Source organism: Tursiops truncatus, chromosome 16 (genome assembly GCF_011762595.2).
Source record: "Tursiops truncatus isolate mTurTru1 chromosome 16, mTurTru1.mat.Y, whole genome shotgun sequence".
Classification (NCBI taxonomy): domain Eukaryota; kingdom Metazoa; phylum Chordata; class Mammalia; order Artiodactyla; family Delphinidae; genus Tursiops; species Tursiops truncatus.
In genome coordinates this window covers 72840277-72861453 of record NC_047049.1, presented here as the reverse complement: position 1 = coordinate 72861453, position 21177 = coordinate 72840277, and the positions used below count along the sequence as shown (strand labels likewise).

At 54.9% G+C, this 21177-nt stretch overlaps 1 protein-coding gene across 1 annotated transcript in view; it reads left to right on the top strand.

Moving 5' to 3' along the window:
- RET (ret proto-oncogene) overlaps positions 1-20940 on the top strand; it is a 61560-nt gene extending 40620 nt beyond the window's left edge. Inside the window, exons 9-20 of the mRNA XM_073793694.1 lie at positions 1302-1412; positions 1988-2110; positions 3751-4007; positions 6656-6803; positions 8261-8368; positions 9454-9668; positions 9752-9874; positions 12103-12173; positions 13704-13841; positions 14896-14995; positions 16705-16852; positions 18179-20940. Coding sequence (XP_073649795.1) covers positions 1302-1412; positions 1988-2110; positions 3751-4007; positions 6656-6803; positions 8261-8368; positions 9454-9668; positions 9752-9874; positions 12103-12173; positions 13704-13841; positions 14896-14995; positions 16705-16852; positions 18179-18336 — 1700 coding nt within the window. The 3' untranslated portion in view covers positions 18337-20940. The remainder of the gene's footprint in view (positions 1-1301; positions 1413-1987; positions 2111-3750; positions 4008-6655; positions 6804-8260; positions 8369-9453; positions 9669-9751; positions 9875-12102; positions 12174-13703; positions 13842-14895; positions 14996-16704; positions 16853-18178) is intronic.
- Positions 20941-21177: the final 237 nt, after the last annotated feature.

The following is a 21177-nucleotide window of genomic DNA, read 5'->3' as shown; positions in this document are numbered from 1 at the left end:
CATCTGTGTCTCCATTTCTCCACCCATATACACATAAATTACATGTGCAGTTGTGAACGTATTTACCCAATGCTTTTATTTTTTTTAAACTTTTTATCTTATATTGGAGCGTAGTTGATTAACAACGTTGTGTTAGTTTCAGGTGCACAGCATAGTGAGTCAGTTATACACATACACGTATCTATTCTTTTCCAAATTCTTTTCCCGATTAGGTTGTATGTAATATTGAGCAGAGTTCCCTGTGCTCTACAGTAGGTCCTTGTTGGTTATCCATTTAAAATATAGCAGAGTGTACATGTCAATCCCAAACTCCCTAACTATCCCTCCCCCAACCTTCCCCCATTCCCCCTCTGCTTTTATTTTTTTTTTAATTTCTTATAAATTTATTTTATTTTATTTATTTATTTTTGGCTGCATTGGGTCTTCGTTGCTGTACACGGGCTTTTCTCTAGTTGTGGCGAGCAGGGGCTACTCTTCATTGTGGTGCGCGGGCTTCTCACTGCGGTGGCTCCTTTTGTTGCAGAGCACGGGCTCTAGGCGCACAAGAATCAGTAGTTGTGGCTCGTGGGCTCTAGAGTGCAGGCTCAGTAGTTACGGCGCACAGGCTTAGTTCTGCGGCATGTGGGATCTTCCCGGACCAGGGCTCGAACCCGTGTCCCCTGCACTGGCAGGCGGATTCTTAACCACTGCGCCACCAGGGAAGCCCTCACCCACTGCTTTTAGACACATAGTTCACAGACCCTTTTCAAAGATCCAAAAGGTGGATGAGTATAAGGTAGGTTACACTGTGCACATCATTCATAGTTGGCTTTAATTCATAAAAACACAAACTTTAAAAAAAATTCAAAATATCCAAAACAATCTTCAGAGCAGCTCTACCTGGGAGATCCCAGCCCAGGGAGCGTGGCCTCAAGCAGGAGGGGCCTGCACATCCTTGGGCTTAGCCCACTGCTGGCTCCAAGCCTCGCCCACCGGTGTGAGGGTCCCGCTCATGGTACCACCTTGAGAGGGTCCCAGCCTTGTCTGGTCTCTTCTGGCCTCCTTGATATGAGCCCGGGCACAGCCCTGGGACTGCCCAGCCCTCACTGCCTGGGCTTCCCTGTACACCCCGGACCCCCAAGCTCTCCCCAGGGATGGGCTCCACGTGTGTTTTTTCTCGGCTCAGGCCTCGGTTTGCTTCTCCTTGCGGGGGGCAGTGCAGGCTTGGCCTGGGAGGCCCTGGGGCGCGGCCCTCCCGGCTCTGGCAGTCTGACCAGGACGGGTGCTCCCTCGTGGTAGTAACTGCCTGCTGTGTGCCATAGGGATCACCAGGAACTTCTCCACCTGCTCCCCCAGCATCAAGACCTGCCCCGACGGCCACTGTGACGCTGTGGAAAGCAGAGACGCCAACATCTGCCCCCAGGACTGCCTCCGTAAGCACCAAGCCTGCGCGTGTACCTGAGCAAGGGCAGGGCCTGGGAAGGGGGTGTAGGTAGCAAGCTGAAGGGGCTCGGACTCCCACCTGCACTTCAGCCAGGCCAGCCGACTTCCTGGGTTGCATGTGCTGAGCCTTTTTCTAACATTTCATTTGAACAAAGGGCTCTCCTCCCCCAAGACTAGCGCCTGCTGGCCTGACCCACCCTCTCCAGTGTTGTCCTGGCCAACTCACGGGGGTGCAGCGCCCTGTCCCCCATTCCACTGGCTCCAGGCTGCCCCTGCTGCCCGTGCTCTGCTTCTGAAAAGTAACCATGTGTGGACCTCAGCAAGGGCCCTGGGCAGCCTGTGGGTTCCTCCTCGCGCCCGCTGTGGCCAGGGGACTGGTTTGGGGGCCTGTCGTGCTGAGACTCCTGCCTGGGTGACACAGACTTCTGAGCTCACCGCGCTCCCTGGGCCTGAGAGTGCTGACCTCAGGTGGGGAGGGGCCTCTCACGCTCCTGTCTGGGTGGTCTGGCTGGTCAGGTCCCCCCGAGGCTGAATGGGCTGCTGAGTGAGTTGTGTCCATCATCAGGGGGCGGCAGCATCATTGGTGGGCACGAGCCTGGGGAGCGCCGGGGGATTAAAGCCGGCTTCGGTATCTGCAACTGCTTCCCGGAGGAGAAGAAGTGTTTCTGCGAGCCGGAAGACAGCCAAGGTGAGCTGGCTGGGGCCACGCGGGCAGGGATCCCCACGCCTCCCTGAGCCCCGAGGAGCGAGGGAGGAAATTGCAGGAAGGCGCAGAAACCCAGGAGACCTTTATCCTTCCCTCAGGGTCGTGGTTCCCCCATCAGTGCAGACTGGTAGCTGGGTCTGGGCCTCTAAGACTGCCTTCTGGCCTGAAGTTTGGTGGGGTTTTGGGGGTTTTTTTGGCGTGCCATGCAGCTTGCAGGATCTTAGTTCCCCAGCCAGGGAATTTTTTTTTTTTAACATCTTTATTGGAGTACAATTGCTTTACAATGGTGTGTTAATTTCTGCTTTATAACAAGGTGAATCAGCTATACATGTATCCCCATATCCCCCCACCTCTTGCGTCTCCCTCCCACCCTCCCTATCCCACCCCTCTAGGTGGTCACAAAGCACCGAGCTGATCTCCCTGTGTTATGCGGCTGCTTCCCACTAGCTATCTGTGTTACATTTGGTAGTGTATATATGTCCATGCCACTCTCTCCCTTCTTCCCAGCTTACCCTTCCCCCTCCCCATGTCCTCAAGTCCATTCTCTACGTCTGTGTCTTTATTCCTCTCCTGCCCCTACGTTCTTCAGAACCTTTTTTTGTTTGTTTTTTTAGATTCCATATATATGTGTTAGCATGCGGTATTTGTTTTTCTCTTTCTGACTTACTTCACTCTGTATGACAGACTGTAGGTCCGTCCACCTCACTACAAATAGCTCAATTTCGTCTCTTTTTATGGCTGAGTAATATTCCATGGTATATATGTGCCACATCTTCTTTATCCATTCATCTGTCAATGGACACTTAGGTTGCTTCCATTTCCAGCCAGGGATTATAGAACCCGTGCCCTTGGCAGTGAAAGCACAGATCCCTAACCACTGAATCACCAGGGAACTCCCTGGCCCAAAGGTCTGTGGTAAGGGTTGGACTGGAAAATTATTTCTTTCACCAGATAACTCAGTGTCTGCTCGGACTGTCCCTGTGCAGGGCCTTTGCTGGGCCCATGGCATTGGCCAAATGGGTCCCCATCCTCCTAGCCAGAGCCTCTAGGTGCTGCTTCTGGGACAGCAGGTGCCCCACTGAGCACATGCGGATGTGCTGAGCCCAGGGATGCTTTTCTGGTATTTGGGTTGTTATTGCACAGCCTTAGGTCCTGGGCCAGTTTTCTTTCCTCCTTCCTTTATACTGACTATAAAGAAAATACAAAAGACATCAGGAACACAGGGGAAGAGCTGCACCTCCCCACCAGCGCCCCTGGGCCTCTGGCTTCAGTGCAGCATTCTAGGGTGGGTGGGTGCAGGTGTGCATGACGTCCGTTGTGTGACCTTAGGCAGGCTGTTTATAAACTCTCATTCCTTCTGGAAAAGGGTGGTAACAGTCTCCAACAGCAAAAACGTACAGACCAGTTCCTCCTGTGGGCCGCTTGTGTTGGAGGGCTGGCAATTACTCTCAGACCTTCACACCAGCAGGGCTCTCCAGGATGCTCAAAGCTGGTCACAGCAGACACTTCCCGGCTATCCTGGGCGTGGCGGGCTGGAGAGCTGCTCTGTACCAGCTCCTGAGGGTATTCGGGGTCCCCCTCCCGGGGTGTCATCTCTCACGGCCCACCCCCGCTGCCCGCAGACCCTCTGTGTGACGAGCTTTGCCGCACAGTGATCGCGGCAGCCGTGCTCTTCTCCTTCATCGTGTCCGTGCTGCTGTCCACCTTCTGCATCCACCGCTACCACAAGAACGCCCACAAGCCGCCCATCGCCTCAGCTGAGATGACCTTCCGCCGGCCTGCCCAGGCCTTTCCGGTCAGCTACTCCTCATCCAGTGCCCGCCGGCCCTCGCTGGACTCCGTGGAGAACCAGGTCTCTGTGGACACCTTCAAGATCCCGGTGAGGTTCCCCGTGTGGCCTCGGGGCTGGGGAGGCAGCCGCCCCCGGGGGGAGGGGGCCTGCAGGTGGCGCCGGGCCTCTGGTCTCGGGCAGCTGGGAGGGGAGGAGGGGACGGGTCACCTGGGGCTAATGCGTTCTCACCCACCGGGAGGACACCCTGAGCATTCCAACAGCCCCCTGTCTTCGCTGAGCGGCCTTCCAGGGAGCGGCGGAGAGCGTGGAGCAGGGTGGAGAATGATGGGTGCTGATTTATATGGACTGAGATCTGGGCCGTTAGGATACGGGGAGGGTGGGCCGTGCTGAACCTGACCGGGAGCTATCCTGCAGATGCCCCAAGCGCTGGGAGGAGGAAGGCTTGGGGGAGGCGCTGAGGAGGACCGTGGATTTTATTCTCAGAGGGTGGGACCCCTGGGGGTGGGGCCCATGCTCTGCCTTCATTTCCGCAGGCCGCTCTGTTGGGAGTCTGTGGGGTGGGAGCCCCGTGATGAGGCACTGTCTCCATCCAGGCAAGAGAGGCTGGCAGGCGGGGGCTTGGTCAGGGTGGCAGCAGCAGAGAGGGGAGTCTGTCTCTGGCCCCGAGGGAGGGGGCACTGAGGGGCCTCTAGGGCACCTGCGGGGGAGCCTGGCCAGGGCCTGTGGCTGGCCGGTCGATGAAGAGTGCCACCCAGAGCCAGCAGGCTTCCCGAGCCCCTCCTGCATGGCAGGGCCTGGGCCTGCAGTCAGCGTGTGCGCATCAGACACCACCCCGACCTGGCCAGGCCACTCCTCTGCCTGCCATGCCCTTCAGCGTGCTTGCTGGGAGCGCCCAAGTTGCTGGCAGCCGGGTGCTGGGAGGGGCTGAGGGAGGTGGCCAGAGCCGAGGGTGCGTGGGAACAGAAGTTCCCCCCACAAGGCTGGGTAGGGAGCGTTGCGCCGTGTGCAGGAAGCTCGGCACCCGGGGGCCACCGTCCGCAGCCCAGGGTAGGAGGTAGCCAGGATTCATAGGAGGTGCCACCCAAGGGGTGCTGGCCCCTCGGTGAGGGTCTGGGCCGTGAGGGCTATTCCCCGACGTGGTGGCCACAGAGGCCTCCCTCCTGACTTCCCTAGTTCCCATCGCTCCGCAGGTGGGGTTCTCCGGCCCCAGCGGCATCTCAGCCTCCACAGCAGGCATGTGGGACGAGCCGTTTGATTCCTTTAAATGCCCTGGCAATTTGGGGCTGAGACGCACGGTGAGAGTGGTGCTGGTAGGTGCATGCGCAGGGGGAACTCTTCCGCAAAAACCACCCTCGGTCCGTGTTGCCTCCAGCCCAGAGCCCAGAGCAACTCAGAGCCGGGCCCAAGGTCCGGGGGCCCCGCTGACCAGCTCCGAGGTCTTCGATGTGCTACGCAATCTTTTGGCCTTTGTTTTGTCTCATGTAAAGTGGGGAATGGTTTTTGACATTTTTAAGAGGATCAAATCAGTGATATCCACCTTAGCGCAGTCTCTGTGAGCAGTAAACTGTTATCCAGTGCAGTGTGGACGCCAGGGCGGTGGTGACCGTGTTGTCAGCACTGACCCTGACTATGGGTTCTTGGGGAACCCGAGATACCAGGACGCCCGGGAACTGGCTGGAAGGCGCCCCTGGCCATGGTGCTGAGAGGAGACTGCCTTGCTCCCAGATGTCAGAACACAAGGCTCTGTTCACTGGGGGGCATTGCATCCCCAGTGGTGTCATCTCCGTGTGTTAGGCGAGCCTGGCAGGGCACGGTGTAAACAGCACCTGAAGCCACACCCACTCACCACCCAATTGCAGCAAGGCTTGGGGGTAAAGGATGCCCAGTGCTGGCACAGGAGGGCAGGTTCCAGACTGGATTCAGCATCCCCAGAATTCAAGTACATGAGCCAGGCTGGGGGTCTGGGAGGCTGCCCTGGTGCGGTCTTGAGTGGGCATGGCATGTGGATGGGACTTCGGTGGGAAGGCGGGGGGGTGCAGGTTCAGGGTAATGACTGGGCCTATGGGAGGAGCAGGCTCTTCCACGCATTGGGGTGGAGGTTCCCGAGGAACATAGTGGCACCTTTCCAGGGGCTGCCACACAGGGAAGGTGTCCTTGACACTCCCACCAGTAGCCAGGGGTCCTGGGCTGGCTGGTAGGCAACTTGGGCCACTGGTGCCAGTTCGGTTCTCTTGGGAGTCCTGGGGGGCGGGCGGTCTCTGGAAAGGGCACCTGAAGATCTGGGCTGCTGGCCAGTCAGTGCCTTGTGGCCTGGTGTCCAAAGCGGAGACGGTGCTGAGCAGCTTGGGCCTGACTCCCAGGGCAGAGGCCATGCTCCCCTGTGAGCACCTGTGGGTGCTGAGTAAGCCCCAAATCCCTCATTGGACAGACAAGGACATGGGCCTGGGTGGCACAGGGCATCTTCAGTAGACAGGGGCCAGCAAGGGTACGGACATGACGGAGTCCAGGCTGGTTTGTGGCAACACCTGCCTTCCCGTGCGGGAGACACATCATGTCACGGCACCTCAGGGCCTGACTGTGGGGTCCTGCCCTTGTACATGGTGACTGTCACGGGCTGGTTCAGGTGACGGTCAGTTGTCTGCACACTGGAGCTGTCCACCAGGTCTTGCCTTCTTTCTTTTCTCACCATCTTTCTTCCCTCTCTTCTTGTCTCCCTTCCTTCACACCCAACGTAGGAGGATCCAAAGTGGGAATTCCCTCGGAAGAACTTGGTTCTTGGAAAAACTCTGGGAGAAGGAGAATTTGGAAAAGTGGTCAAGGCAACGGCCTTCCGGCTGAAAGGCAAAGCAGGGTACACGACTGTGGCTGTAAAGATGCTGAAAGGTATCTGTCCAGGCAGTACACAATGATGGTTCTGCCACGCACACCTGCGGGCGCCCCAAGGGATGGGTGAAGCCATGCGACAGCCAGGGTTCTGGCAGCTGGCCTGCTGCCTCCTGAAGAGGCCCCCGCGTTGCTCTTCCTGAGTGGCTGCAGTCTGGGGATCCCCACCATGGATGATGTGGGCTGGCGTGGTCCCTGGAGAAGCAGGGTGAGGATGTTCCTCCCTTGGAAGGTTCTGGAGTGGTGCTACTTCTGTACCAGTGTTGGGTAAAGATCCGAGTTTAAATTAAAAGCCCTTTGGGTTTTGGACTGACAGCTCTCCCCAACCCAGTCTGCTGCATTCATTTCTCTCAGCCAAGCATCCACCAGAGTCCTGGTGAAGAGACCACCTGTAAGGACCAGTCCCTACCCCCTAGGGCCCTGCCTTGCCCAATCCCCACTGGTCCTCAGCGGGTCTGCCCCGCCCCAGGCTTGCCGCAAGCTAGGCATCCTCACTGGAGTTTCTCAGCAGAGACTGGGCACAGCCAGGCTCTGGCCCAGGTGGACCAACTGAGGGCCCAGCGGCCGTGCAGTGGACACAGTCGACTGCTGCACACGTGGGTTCAGCAGTCGGGGGGCCGTGCAGTGCAGAGTGCTTCTGGATACTTGCCCAGGCCCTCAGACTGGGGTCGCCCCTTGCCCATGAGATCCCAGGCCCTAAGGGGCACAGTGAGACTGGCCCTGGGTCACCTACATGTGGTCCAGAGAGTCCCAGTGCCCCATCTCCCAGCTGTCTTCTCATCTCCAGACAAGTCTGCACCCAGAGGAGGTGACACAGCTGGGCACTGGGCTGTGGGGCCACCGACCCAGGAGAACTGGGTAGCCACAGCTTTTGTCTCAGAATACCTCCACACCCAAGCTTCTGGTGGGAGCCCGAGCATGCTCTGTCCACCCTTGGGACACGCGTGCTCAGCGTGGCTGGAGGGCTTCTGTGATGTCTGGCGGTCTTCACCTTTCTGCAGGGCCTCACCCGCCACTGTTGAGCGCTTGGTCAGCAGGTGTTTGGGGACAACAGGGAGTCCCTTTACTTTCCCAGAAGGGTTAACGAGGGGGTCTCTGTGCACCACTGTCTTCGAAAGATGGTGATTGCAGGGAAATAATGCCATTTGTGCATACAGCCCAGCCTTGGGAGGCTTTCCATGGAAAGATCTGCTCGTGTGGAAGTGTGCTTCTCGGGTTCTTACTCCCCGGAGGCACACGAGGCTGCTGTTGACCCTCCCACGGGCTGAGAGTAGCTCCAAGCAGTGGGACCCTTGCAGGCCTCGTCTGAACCTGGGTAGGATGTCTCTGAAGGGGATAATGGGTCTGTGCAGACCGCCCCCCACCCCCGCGCTGTGGGTGCCGTGACCCAGCAGGGCTGCAGAAGGGGCTAACAGAAGGGACTGCTTTGCAACCTGCTGTGTTTATGTGCATTTCAGAGAACGCCTCGGCGAGCGAGCTGCGGGACCTGCTGTCAGAGTTCAACCTCCTGACGCAGGTCAGCCACCCGCAAGTCATCAAGCTATACGGGGCCTGCAGCCAGGACGGTAAGGCCAGCCAGGGACGAGCAGCCACCAGGCGCAGGCCAGGGGGCTCTGGGCCGCTCCATTCTGCCTCCTTCCCCTTCCCCATCCTTTCCTCCTTGGGCGCCTGTTCTCTCTTCTCCCGGAAGCAGGGGCTCTGGCTCCTGCCTGGAGCGTGCGTGTCAGTGAGAGGGCCGGAAGGGGTACAGCAGGAGTGCTTGTGTGAGGCCTTCCCCGCAGTGTGTTCCCTCGGCCTGCAGGGCTGCCATGAGGTCTCTGGGGACATCCTGGTTGTCAGCACCCTGCTCCAGGCAGAGCCCCCAAGGCAGGGAGCTCCAGAAATGAGCACTGCCTCCTGGGCACGGGGAACCAGACATGCCATAAGCTCCGGGTGACCCCAACCCCAGCCCTCCAAAAGCATCCTGCTCTGCTGGTTTTCCAAACCTGCTGTACCACCCAAGGGACCTCCCACTGTGTGCGTGTGTGCGTGTGTGCGTGTGTGTGTGTGTGTGTGTGTGTGTGTGTGTGTGTGTGTGTGTTTGGGGTGTGAGGGAGATGGGGCTGACAGGGAGAGGGCAGCAGGGACACTGGTCAGAGCCAGCAGAACTCAGGGCTGGGCCTCGGGCAGGACTGCAGCCCAGAACTGCTGAGAGCAGACAGGAGCAGGGAGCAGGTGGCCACTGGCAGATCCAGACCCTGCCTCTGTCAGCCGTCCCCAGGCCATGTTGTGGCAGGACCGAGGATACAGAAAGACCTGACATCCTAGCAGCAGGGGGTGCCTCCCAGGACAGTCCTGAATGTAGTGACCGGCTGCCTGGGGCACCCAGGGAAGAGGTCACGCTCGACCACCCAGGCAGCTGGCTTTGGCATGGCCCCCGCAAGGCGGAGAGCCAGTGATGTGAGAGTGAGCTGGGGCTTAAGTCCTCAGGCTGCCAGAACGCAGGCACTTGCCCCCCAGAGCAGGGCTGGGTCTGTCTACCTGGGTGCAGAGCCTGCCCAGGGGCCCTGCGGCCTGACCTGTGCTCTGGGAAGCAGTTGCCCAGAGCTGGCCTGACTTCGCCTGCCCGGGGCACTGCAGGCAGCCAGCCCACAGCCCCCTCTGCCCCCAGGGCCGCTGCTCCTCATTGTGGAGTATGCCAAGTACGGCTCCCTGCGGGGCTTCCTCCGAGAGAGCCGCAAGGCGGGGCCCGGCTACGTGGGCAGCAGAGACAGCCGCAACTCCAGCTACCTGGACAACCCGGAGGAGCGGGCCCTGACCATGGGCGACCTCATCTCCTTCGCCTGGCAGATCTCGCGGGGGATGCAGTACCTGGCCGAGATGAAGGTGTGTGCCGTCCCAGCCCTGCCCTCCCCTCCGCCTGCCATGGGCCCGGGTGTCAGGGGTCCCTGCCGTTGTCTCCCTTGCAGCTCGTCCATCGGGACTTGGCAGCCAGAAACGTCCTAGTAGCCGAGGGGCGCAGGATGAAGATCTCGGATTTTGGTCTGTCCCGAGATGTTTATGAAGAGGATTCCTACGTGAAGAGGAGCAAGGTACCGGGTCCTGGGGCTCCCGGGCTGGGTGTGTGGGCGACCGTCAGGGTACCCACAGGGCAGGGGCAAGATTTTTATCTGGAGAAGATAAAGCAGGTTTTTAGAGTATAAATTTCCAGCCCTCATCCCTAAACCCTTCCCCAGTCCTGGGTCCCCAGAGACCCAGCTCAGGACTCAGCCCCAAGTCTGTTTCTTCTCTTCCTCAGGGCCACCCGTGGTCTTGCAGAGCTGCCCACTGGGTAGTGGGGACCCTGCAGCTTCTCTCGCTTTTGATCACTGTCCTTTTTGAAGGTCGCCTAACACTGCAGAAATAACAACCTTCTTCTCTGCAGTTGTTCCTCTTGATCCTACAGGGCGAAGGTCACTGTTTCCTTTAGTCCTTTGCTTAGAGGAGAGAAATGAAATAAACCCAAGCTTGCTATTCATTCCTTGCAGAAGGGAATGAATCGCTTTACAGGTGGGGATTCTCCTTAGGCCTCTCCTGGGACGAGGGCCTGAGAGAGTTTGGAAGATGTGCCAGGAGGCCCTGGAGACAGGGTCTGGAGTCGCAATGTGGGGATTTCAGAAGCTTTTTCCGAGTCACTGAAACAGGTGGTCAGGGCCCCTTCTCGGGAAATCTGGTTCCCTGGCGCGGTCCAGTTTTCTGTGGCATTGGTCTTGACCCTCTAGTTCTGTTGCCCTCTCAGCCCCTCTCTTGCAGCCTCCCTGTGACAAAGACTGGACAGGGCCAGCTCACGGGTACCTTCAAGACACACAGCTAGCCTGGCATTCAGAACATATGCTGCTCAAAAAGAAAAACACAAAAAGTGACGGCATACACCTCAGCTTTGCTCTGAGGGTCAGGAGAAGACCTGGTGTTGCCAGGGGCTGTGAGGGTGATGTTTAATTTCTTCTGGGGTGTCTGTTGTGACAGCACATCTCAGAAGTGCTGAAGGGGAAGTGGAGAGGGGCTGCTCCCTGCCCTGTGGAGGGCGGTGGACAGAGCTTTCCTGTTGACACATAGGTCCTCAGGAAGGCCCCGTGTCATGAAGCAAGAAGCACAATGTGGCCAAGCACGTCCCCCAAGAGCACAGGCTGTAGGCAGCGTTGTTAGGAACACACCCCCCCCCCCGAAACAGTCACACTTCATTAAGGATATAAATCCTAAAGAAAATTTTTTTTAATTTATTTAATTTTTATTTTTGGCTGTGCTGGGTTTTCGTTGCTGTGTGCGGGCTTTCTCTATTTGCGGCGAGTGGGGACTACTCTTCATCGCAGCCCGTGGGCTTCTCATTGCAGTGGCTTCTCTTTTTGCGGAGCATGGGCTCTAGGTGCGTGGGCTCAGTAGCTGTGGCTCGCGGGCTCTAGAGTGCAGGCTCAGTAGTTGTGGCGCACAGGCTTCATTGCACTGCGGCATGTGGGATCTTCCCGGACCAGGCTCAATGTCCCCTGCATTGGGAGGCGGATTCCTAACCACTGCACCACCAGGAAAGCCCAAGAATACTTTTTTAAAAAAGAATTATAGTAAACGTTGCATTGAAGTCTAATGCATGCCTTTTAAAAAAAAATTGATTTCTGCCTTAAGGCTGACCTATTTGTACTGAAAAGCTATTTCTCGAGTTGCATTAGAAAGGATTTGTTAGGTCTGACCCCAGCACCTCTGTGGTAGGGGGCACTCTTTCAGAGGATGCTGAAAGGGCCCTGGGATAAAATAAGAGGTAAAAACCAGCCCGAAGGCACACACACTGATTTCTTCCCTCAGAGCTTCTCAGAAGAGCCTTTAGTGTGTTTGTTTGCATCTGAAGTCCCCAAGATGGAAAATGCTAGATGTCAGTTTCCCAAACTCGTTCACCCTCAGAAATCAAGGGAGACGTCGCTGCATGGTATTCCTGGCCCACCCACTGGGCGGCAGCAGCCAGGGAAGCGGCCATAGGGGGACCTGGCTTGTGCTCAATATCAACTTCTTGGGTTTCTTCTCAACAGGGCTGTGGTGCGTGACAGGCACACGTTGCGTAGATGTGGGCAGGCCAGCTGACTCCCTCTGATGTCTCGGCCAAGCCTGGGAGGGCCAGGCTGGGGCTCCGGCCCCTGCGAGGCGCCAATACTGTACCCAGGAACACTCTGGTGTCATTACTCAGCATCCCCTCAGAGCTGGAAGAGCCTGGGACGTGGCCCCCCTTCCCCCCACCCGCCGCCAGTTCCCAGGATGTCAGAGCTACGTTAATGCCTTGCTTTCACATCCTCTTTAGGGTCGGATCCCAGTCAAGTGGATGGCCATTGAGTCCCTCTTCGATCACATCTACACCACCCAGAGTGACGTGTGAGTGGGTGTTGCCGTCCCGGGAGCGGGGGAGGTTACATGTGTATAGGGCCATGCTGCCTGTCTCAGCACCTCCACTGGGGAACAGTGCTGGCCCTGAGCATCTGTCAGCTCATGCCAACCATCCAGAGTAAACCCTCCAAGCTGCCGGGGCTTTGTGTATTCCCTCACCAATTGGTGAGGGCCCAGGCAGTAATTCTGAAAGCTGCTTCTTTCAGAGTGTAAGGGTGGAGTGTAAGGGTGTGAGCCGTAGCTGCAGACCCCCTCGCCTCCCTCCCTCTCCCCTCCCCTCTCCTCTCTGGGTGTCTCTGACACACAGGCTTAGCCAAACAGTTCCCCTCCTGTGGGCCTGAGCACAGGCTGGGCTCAAGCAGGTCCCTGGGGACTGGTCCCCACCCATAGACAGGGGTGGTCTTGAGTGAGTTTCTAGGCAGGTGCCCCAAACTACTCCAAGTTGGGGACCAAAACTCAGTCTTCCAGGTCCAATTACATTTTTTTTTTTTTTTTTTTTTTTTTTGGTGTACGCGGGCCTCTCACTGTCGTGGCCTCTCCTGTTGCGGAGCACAGGCTCCGGACACGCAGGCTCAGCGGCCATGGCTCACGGGCCTAGCCGCTCCGCGGCATGTGGGATCTTCCCGGACTGGGGCACGAACCCGTGTCCCCTGCATCGGCAGGTGGACTCTCAACCACTGCACCACCAGGAAAGCCCCCAATTACATTTTTGATAGTTTTCAAAAATACAACAGACTTGTTTCCAAGTGTTCCGCTCTGAACAGGCTTGCATATTTTGAATAATGTGGGCTGTGAAAAGGCAGTTCTTAGACAGTTTTAACAACTGTGTTCTGATTACAAAGTTGACCGTAAGAAAATTAGAAATGCATGGGAAAGCAAAATGAAGAGACTAAAAGCCACTAGGATCCCACCACCCCTAAGTAACTACTGCTGGCCCTCGCAGGCATGGCCTAGAGTTTTCTGTGGCGTGCAGGTATATGCTTTTTGTTACTGTAAGTGGGCTTGTGTGATAATACTGTTTTGTGATATGATTTTGTCCCCACTTCACAGTAAATTTTCTCTCACAGTTAAGTATGTTTTCTATAGCAGTGCTTTTAGTTCTTCTAAGATCTTACTAAAATTTGCAAGCACAAGAAAAGGTGAAGGAACTGTGCAGGGAGCCCTCTGCCCTGTGGCCTAGGTCCCGCCTACGTTTTGACGTGCTTGCTTGGCTGCCCTGTGCCATCTCTGATGCTTCAGAGCATCACCTCAGGGGCCAGCCGTGTGCCCTTTTGGGTGAGGGGGCTGAGCTTGGGCAGCGGCTTGGCAGGGGTGGGGGCAGGACAGGCAGATGGCTCATCCCCACCTCTATTCCCCACCCCATCTGTTAGGTCAGCACAGGCTGAAGCTGTGAGCACTTGGGCCGCTCTCTGTACTGAGGACTCGGGGTCAGACGCTGCTGGGGAGGATGAGTGTCTGGTGCGCAGAGGGCACTGCAGACCCAGTGCAACCACTCACTGGTCCTCTTGTTCCCTGCAGGTGGTCCTTCGGTGTCCTGCTGTGGGAGATTGTGACCCTGGGGGGCAACCCCTACCCTGGGATTCCTCCAGAGCGGCTCTTCAACCTTCTGAAGACAGGCTACCGGATGGAGAGGCCAGACAACTGCAGCGAGGAGATGTGAGCAGGCTTTGCTCCGGCCCAGCCTTCCTCAGACACAGACACACTGGACTTTGCTGGGGATGAGACACATGCACTCATTCCTTCCCGCTCCTGGGCAGCCCTGGGTGCCAGCCCAGGGCGAGCTCAGTGGCGGGTAGTGACAGGCGGGGCATGACGGGGCAGAAGTCAGAGAACCACCCTTGGGTGTGACGGCAGATGCTGGGGACCCTTGACTCCACTGGGGGCTGGGTCGGCCTCCTGGAGGGACTTACAGGGGTGGGGGGGGAGCAGGACCTGGGGAAAGGTGGTGGAAGGATGAGAGGGTGCTTCAGACCGAGGGAGCAGCTTGAGCCAGAAGCCAGAGACCTGTCCCAGGATGCTTGGAGAGGGGTGGGTAATTCATAATGGCCCCAAGGGCACATATAGGGGAGCACACAAGTGGCGGCACAAAGGGAGGCAAGGAGTGGACAGGGGGAGCCTGGACTCTAGCCCTAGGGCACCGGAATCTTCTCATCTGATGGTGGTTCCATCAGACGATTCTCAGAGGACAGGTTGAGAACACATGAGAAGGGGTCATCAGGCAGAGAGACACTGGTCCATTCATTCTATAAAGTCTGTCATGTGCCTGCCACGTGCTTGGCTCGAGGCTAGATGGGGGAGCGCAAGGGTGAGTAGGTGCCACCTCCCTGGACGGCCTGGGCTGGCAGGCAGGGGCCCAGCGCACACCCACACAGTAGCTCTGGAAGCCCTGCAACGAGGCCAGGGCCCCAGGGGAGGGAGGAAGGTACAAGTCAGAGTGTGATTGGCAGGTGTTTGTGTTCATACCCGGTTCGTCCTTCATAAGAGTTTTAACGACCAGCATTTCTGCCTTAGCCATCATAGCACCAGACGCTGTGAGCCCCTGCTGACCCTTCAAACTCTGACCCACCTCAGAGAAGGATGTCAGTGACACAAAAACAGCTTTGAGGTTCAGGAACAGAGCCCGCGGGGCCCAGGGCACTGTACTGAGTTTGGTGGCTATGACCGGGCAGTCCTTGCTGGATCGTCACCGCCCACCTGTGTGTCCCATCAGGTACAGTCTGATGCTGCAGTGCTGGAAGGAGGAGCCAGACAAGAGGCCAGTGTTCGCTGACATCAGCAAAGACCTGGATAAGATGATGGTTAAGAGCAGAGTAAGTACCCCGAGACGATTCCTGGTGCCAGCTTCCCGCGGGCCTCCCGCCCTCCGGTCAGTGGAGTTCCCAGCGCAGAACGCAGAGTGAGGCTGCCTGGAGGGAGTTGGTCGTGCTGCCCCCAGGGGGAGCCAGCGACTGAACCCTTGTCCTTAATCCAGGCCTTTTGGGCTTCTTTTAAATCAGGAAGAAACCAAGATTTTTACCTTGACCCTTAGGAAGAGCCCTCCACAGATAGGGGTGGGAGGAAAATATTCCAAAGCCAAACAGAATCGTTTTCAATAACAGAACATGAGGAAGTAGAGTTGAAATGACTGTGTCCTAAGTTCATATGCTGTCAGGGGCCCGGCTGGGGGTGGGAAGTGACTAGAGACCAGCAGAGACTGTGACAGACAGGAGCCCACCAGCTGCCCCTGAAAGGCCCCTCACTGTGGACACTTGTAACCTGTATGAACATGAGTGCCGGCATGCCGGGTCTTCTGAATTTTAAGGGATATTTATTTTGTTTCCCAGTTTTTTTGTTTTTTTGTTTGTTTGCGGTATGCGGGCCTCTCACTGTTGTGGCCTCTCCCGTTGAGGAGCACAGGCTCCGGACGCGCAGGCTCAGTGGCCATGGCTCACGGGCTCAGCCGCTCTGCGGCATGTGGGATCTTCCCAGACCGGGGCACGAACCCATGTCCCCTGCATCGGCAGGCGGACGCTCAACCACTGCGCCACCAGGAAAGCCCTGTTTCCCAGTTTTTAATAGGAACTCATTTACATTTCCAAAACCTCTGCGTGGGCCAAACAGTCATATCCGTGTGCCTCCAAATTTACAACTCCAGGTGACTGAGGAAGTCAACAAAGTTTCCACTAACATTGATTAAGCAATCGCTGACTCCCACGTTCTGTGTTAGATGCTGGGCACGCAAGTAAACAAAACAGGCACAGACCTTGCCATCGTGGTTTTGTCCTTCCATTGACACATTTAGTAAAAGTTAGTTCTTCAGAGCAAGATGCATGGACTCAGCCACTTGTAATAAAACTCAGCATCAGAGCATCAGTGTACTGTTTGGGTGAACCCTGTGAGTGCAGGGTTGTCCCAAACAAAGGCGATAGCTGATGCCAAGAGATGGCCTTCCTAGAACAGTGCCGAGAACCAGCCAGCAAAACGCTGGAACCATTCTTCACACGTTTAACCAGGGAAGTGGAAATAGCAGGTATTCAAGAATCGTCATGCTTGGGAGCTGAAGCCTATCTATAGCAGTGTCCTCTGCAAAACCCACATCAGTGCCTCAGATTTCTGAGTCCTGACATGATGTTCGAGATGCTTGGAGGGAAGCTAGAGAGTGCTCCTTGGCATTCCTGCAATGAGTCATGGGACTGCAGCGAGCTCTCTCAGAGCCTTGGGTTTTGTAAACAGGCTGATTCTCCAGTGCTGGGCCTGGTGCCCCAGTGCTGCAGAGAGAGAACGAGGACAGTGAGGGAGCACATTTGTGCCCCCAAGGAGGTGATTTTCGAAGGGGGAGCGATGAGGACCATGGAGCAGGGCCAGGCGAGGCAGGGGCTGGAGGAGCTCAGTGCTGGCACCCTGGCGAGGGGCTCCGGTCTCACAAGAGGCCAGTAGGCATGGGGTGGGACTCTGCCGGGGCTTCTGCTCTTGGGCAGGGAGTGGCGGGCGTGTCCAGTAGTGGCCTGCGCCGGAGTGACCAGCCCTCTCTCCCTTCCAGGACTACTTGGACCTGGCTGCGTCCACCCCATCTGATTCCCTGCTGTACGACGACGGCCTGTCGGAGGAGGAGATGCCCCTGGTGGACTGTAATAACGCTCCCCTCCCTCGAACCCTCCCCTCCACGTGGATTGAAAACAAACTCTATGGTAGAATTTCACATGCATTTACTAGATTCTAGCCACGTTGTTCCTCTCTGCACTGTCCTTACTCTCTGTAATGCTTTTTAAGAGTGTTTCTGGTCTGAATGAAGCCAAAGTCTGCTCTGAACCTTTTTGTTTGTAAATGTCTGACTTTGCATCCGTTTACATTCAGGCATTTTTACTATTATGTTTTTTTAAAAGGATGTGAAAATATGTGTAATTACCACACTGCCCAGCAACTTAGGACAATAGAGAAGAAAGAGAGCAGGGCAGAACTCTCAGGGGATATTGAGAAAATGATGACTAAGTCATTTCCTGGGTGGGTATCAAGTCATAGTACTTCTAATTTAACTACTGGGATAAATTTACCTGATCCGGGGAGGCATTTAATTAGAAAGGAGGAGCCAGCACCACTCTGCCTGCACTAAGAGCACAGCCAGTGGCCGCTCCCCCAGACCCTGCCTGGGTGGAAGGCAGCTCTTGGAGGCCACCTGGTGCTGGAGACCACAATGGCGGGGGGAGGGGAATGGGAGGACACACGCAGACTGCTGTTTTCACATCCTTTGCGTTACAAACTGTCATGACAGTTGTCACTTATGAAGTCAGTGCAAAAAGCTGGAGCAAAATGCTTTTTGAAAGAACGTAGTCTGTGGTGCTGTGGTCTTGCAATGGACAGTAAATATGGTTCTTGCCAAAACTCCTTCTTTTGTCTTCGATTCAGTACTTGAAATTTTTTCCTGTTTCCTAACTTCATCATGGATTGTTTGGAAATCTTGGGAGTTTCAGGCATTTTTCTGCCGAGATTGTTCCTTTTGCATGCCTCCTGGGTCACTGATTCCTTACTGGCTAGTGCTACTTGCCATTTGTCCTGTCGACGCTGTGGGGCTCGCCTGCGTGCACCCTTGGTTTGGAAGATTCTCCTCCGTGGTAGGCTGGGATGGAAGACAAATAGGCTCCTTTACGTTAGAAAACTTTTTATAGAAAGTTTCCTGCTGCAGTAAGCCATGTAGTACAGCAAGGTGCTGATGCCTTATGCTGCCTTAGAAAAAGAGTTAAACAGGTCAACAAGTATTTATCAGATTTGAGAGTCTGAAGCTTATAAAAGTCCAAATTGGTAGTTTCTGGTAAGCTGCAGTTACCAGAGAGCACGTGATGTTTCCGCCCAGATGTTACCCATGTTTTGGAAACCTGGAGCACGAAACTCTGCAGGCAGTTGGCCCAGAAACCAGAAGTTTGGTTTGAACCTCAAAGGGAGTTTTGCCAAGGCCTTACTGTCTGCACGTGGAGTTTGGGTTCTTCAGTGCAGAACAAATGATCTGTTTTCATTTTTAGGCATGTCAGACCCGAACTGGCCTGAAGAGAGTCCTGTACCACTCACGAGAGCCGATGGCACCAACACTGGGTGTCCAAGATATGCAAATGATAGTGTATATGCTAACTGGATGGTTTCACCCTCCGCGGCACAATTAATGGACACGTTTGATAGTTAACAGTTCTTTGTGAAAGGTAATGGACTCACAGGGGAAGAAACATACCGAGAACAGAAAGTCTGCTGGCCCCTCCTTGCACATTTCACACTGGCTGGTGATTTTCCCTCCCAGCAGACGTAGCGCTCTGGACCAGTGTTCTGAGTCCAGCATGTAGGTGTCCCTTCCTCTTCAGTCCACGGCAGCACCCAGCGCTGGTCTGGGTTCAGCAGTGAGCGCCGCATACTCCGTGCTCACACATGTGGGTCCCTCACGCACTCTCCGAACTGTTTGATTTTTCCGGTTGCCGCCAAACGAGGCCACACGATTTAAACATGAAGCACACACACCAAAAAGGCAGCAGGAAAAAAAACTGGCCCAGACGACCTGTCCTTGTTCAGGATGAGAGCCCGGCCAGGCCTCGTAGGGTTGTCAAAGCCCAGCCAGGGCTGGAGCGGGAGAGGGGACCTCGGGACAGGCCTCGGCTCAGCCTTCGAGATCCTGAGAATGTTTTTTTTTTTAAATCATGGAACCTTTTCTTAGGGAGACGTTTGATTTTTATCATGATTAAAATGATTCTTAGATTTAGCACAGTGGAGAGACATGATGCCGCATTTGCTGTGTAGGTAGGTGGTGTGAGGGGAGAGGGCTCCCAGGACACAGTTGTTCCCATCGCTGAGTAATCACTAACCCCCTGACGAGAAGTGTGTGGAGGAGTGGGGCCGTTGAGTGGAGTGGCCTCATGTCCAAGGACTGCTGACCGCAGAGACTTGCGGTGAATCCCTGCACCCCACAGCCTTCAGCGTCCCCCCGTCCAGCGCTGAAAAGTGGCGGAGGCTCATCTCACACATTAGTGGGGTGGAACTTGTGCCCAGTTTCAAAGGGACAGTTCAGCTAGTTAGGTTAGAAGTAGCATCGACAGTGACACCTCTGATTACGATTCTGATGGAAAAGACAGTGTTTTGGCTCTTATAGAGCTTGTGTGAAAAGGTACATGTGTCCACTCTTCCTGTGTTTGTAACATAATGCTGCTATGGGAAGACATTTTTGTTTTTTAGGTTCTGACCGTGACTCGTAAGCTTCTTGTCATTCTTCACTGCCTGTTTGTGGTCACAGACACTCAGCACTCCTCCCATCCTGCCGGGTGGCTTTCAGGAAGTCCCGGCAGCTCTTCTTTCTGTCCCAGTGCTGTCACTTTGCAGGAGAGGGTCAGTTACCAAAACACTGCCTGGGCTTCATACTTAAACCACTGTGAAAGGACTTAATGTCGTCTCATTAAAATACTGGATTTTATAACCATTTCACGAAAGCAGTAAAATTATGGCATTTTTGTGGCCAGGAAGGCTTGGATGAGTATGTGGAGGAGCCGTGTGTGTGTGTGTGTGTGTGTGTGCGCGCGCGCGCATGCCCGTGTGTGTGCACACACCCAGGAAGAGCGCTGGAGAAACACTTACGGCAGATGCATTGCGGCTTTAGTTTGGGCCGTTGTTCAGACACGCTGTGTGATACGTTCTTTTACAAATATCTAGTTGTGGTAAACTTTGGGGTTTCAGCTGTGCTTAATGATAATCTTGTTAAATGCAGAAGTGGGGATAAACTTTCTCAAGTTATTAAGAATGCCTACTCAGTGTGAGTGGGTGCAGCAGGTTGTCCTCGGCAGGGTGAGAACTCCAGGTCTAACTGGCTGACCCAGTGATGGGGAATTAACCCTTGACTCATAATCTAATTGTCTATTCCTAAGTTATAGTATTCATTAGCCCTATCAGACAGAGTTTTCATATGCATATACGCAGAGATGACTAACTATTAAGCATTACTGAGTATTAAGTAGCAATCTGTCCATTATTAAAATTTGTTAAATCTATTTATGAAAGGTTATTAAACCATACCATGTTAATTTGCTTTTGTAATCAAGGTGACTAAGAAAATAATCTCAGTTATGTAAATAAAATCGTGTATCTTAAAATGTGTAAACTTCTTTTCTCTTTTTAACTTCCTGGTTGGAAACATCAGGTTTCTGATTTTGAAGTTTCAGTGTAAGGAGTAAGGCGTCACAAGGGAATCTGTTGTGGTGACCACCGGGGAAGTGATACTGATTGAAGGACTGGGAGGTTCTTGGTGATACTGTTGACTTGTCTTGCATAATATGTACACGAACAGCCACATTTATAGTCATTGTTAAAACTCAGCTCATCCTGCTATTCAAGGAATTCCTTCCTTTAGGTTTCCTTCCTAAAATAGAGCAGCAGCCAGTGTCGAGTTCAGGTATTCTCTAGCAATTTGCTGACTGCTTATTTCTTGAAGCTGGAGTTGGACAGTTGTGGGAGAGAATGTAAAATGCATAGACGTGACCGAAGGTCCATGAGAGGAAAAATTTTGACCCGAACCACTGTGAAACTTAAAATACTAAATGCTTCTGTTTATGTCTTCCTGTCGGGCTGTGTAGGAATGGTATGAGCTCCTCCTCAAAAACCTGGCAAGGAGCAGGTGGGTCAATAGGGAAACGTGAGTCGTTACCAGCATAAATCTGATTTGTGGTTGCCTTGTGCATTGGGTGCTGAGGGCCTGTGTCCCGTCCTGGGTGCACATGTGCACACACAGTCACATGCCCACATCACCCAGGGGCTGCCCCAGGCCCGCGGTGCCACAGCTCCTGCCCTCAGCACCTGCATCTGTTCTCAGTTTCCTCCTTCAACCTGGACCACAGGGACAGGAAATAAACGTAATTTCTAGGGTCAGTTATTTGCTACAGCCTTTGCTTCTGAATGTTTAGAAACCATGTTGAAAAAAGCTTATACTAATATAACTAAAAACCCCTTTTTCAAGAGCAGAGAACTTCCATTAGGGGAGTGTGTGTGTGTGTGT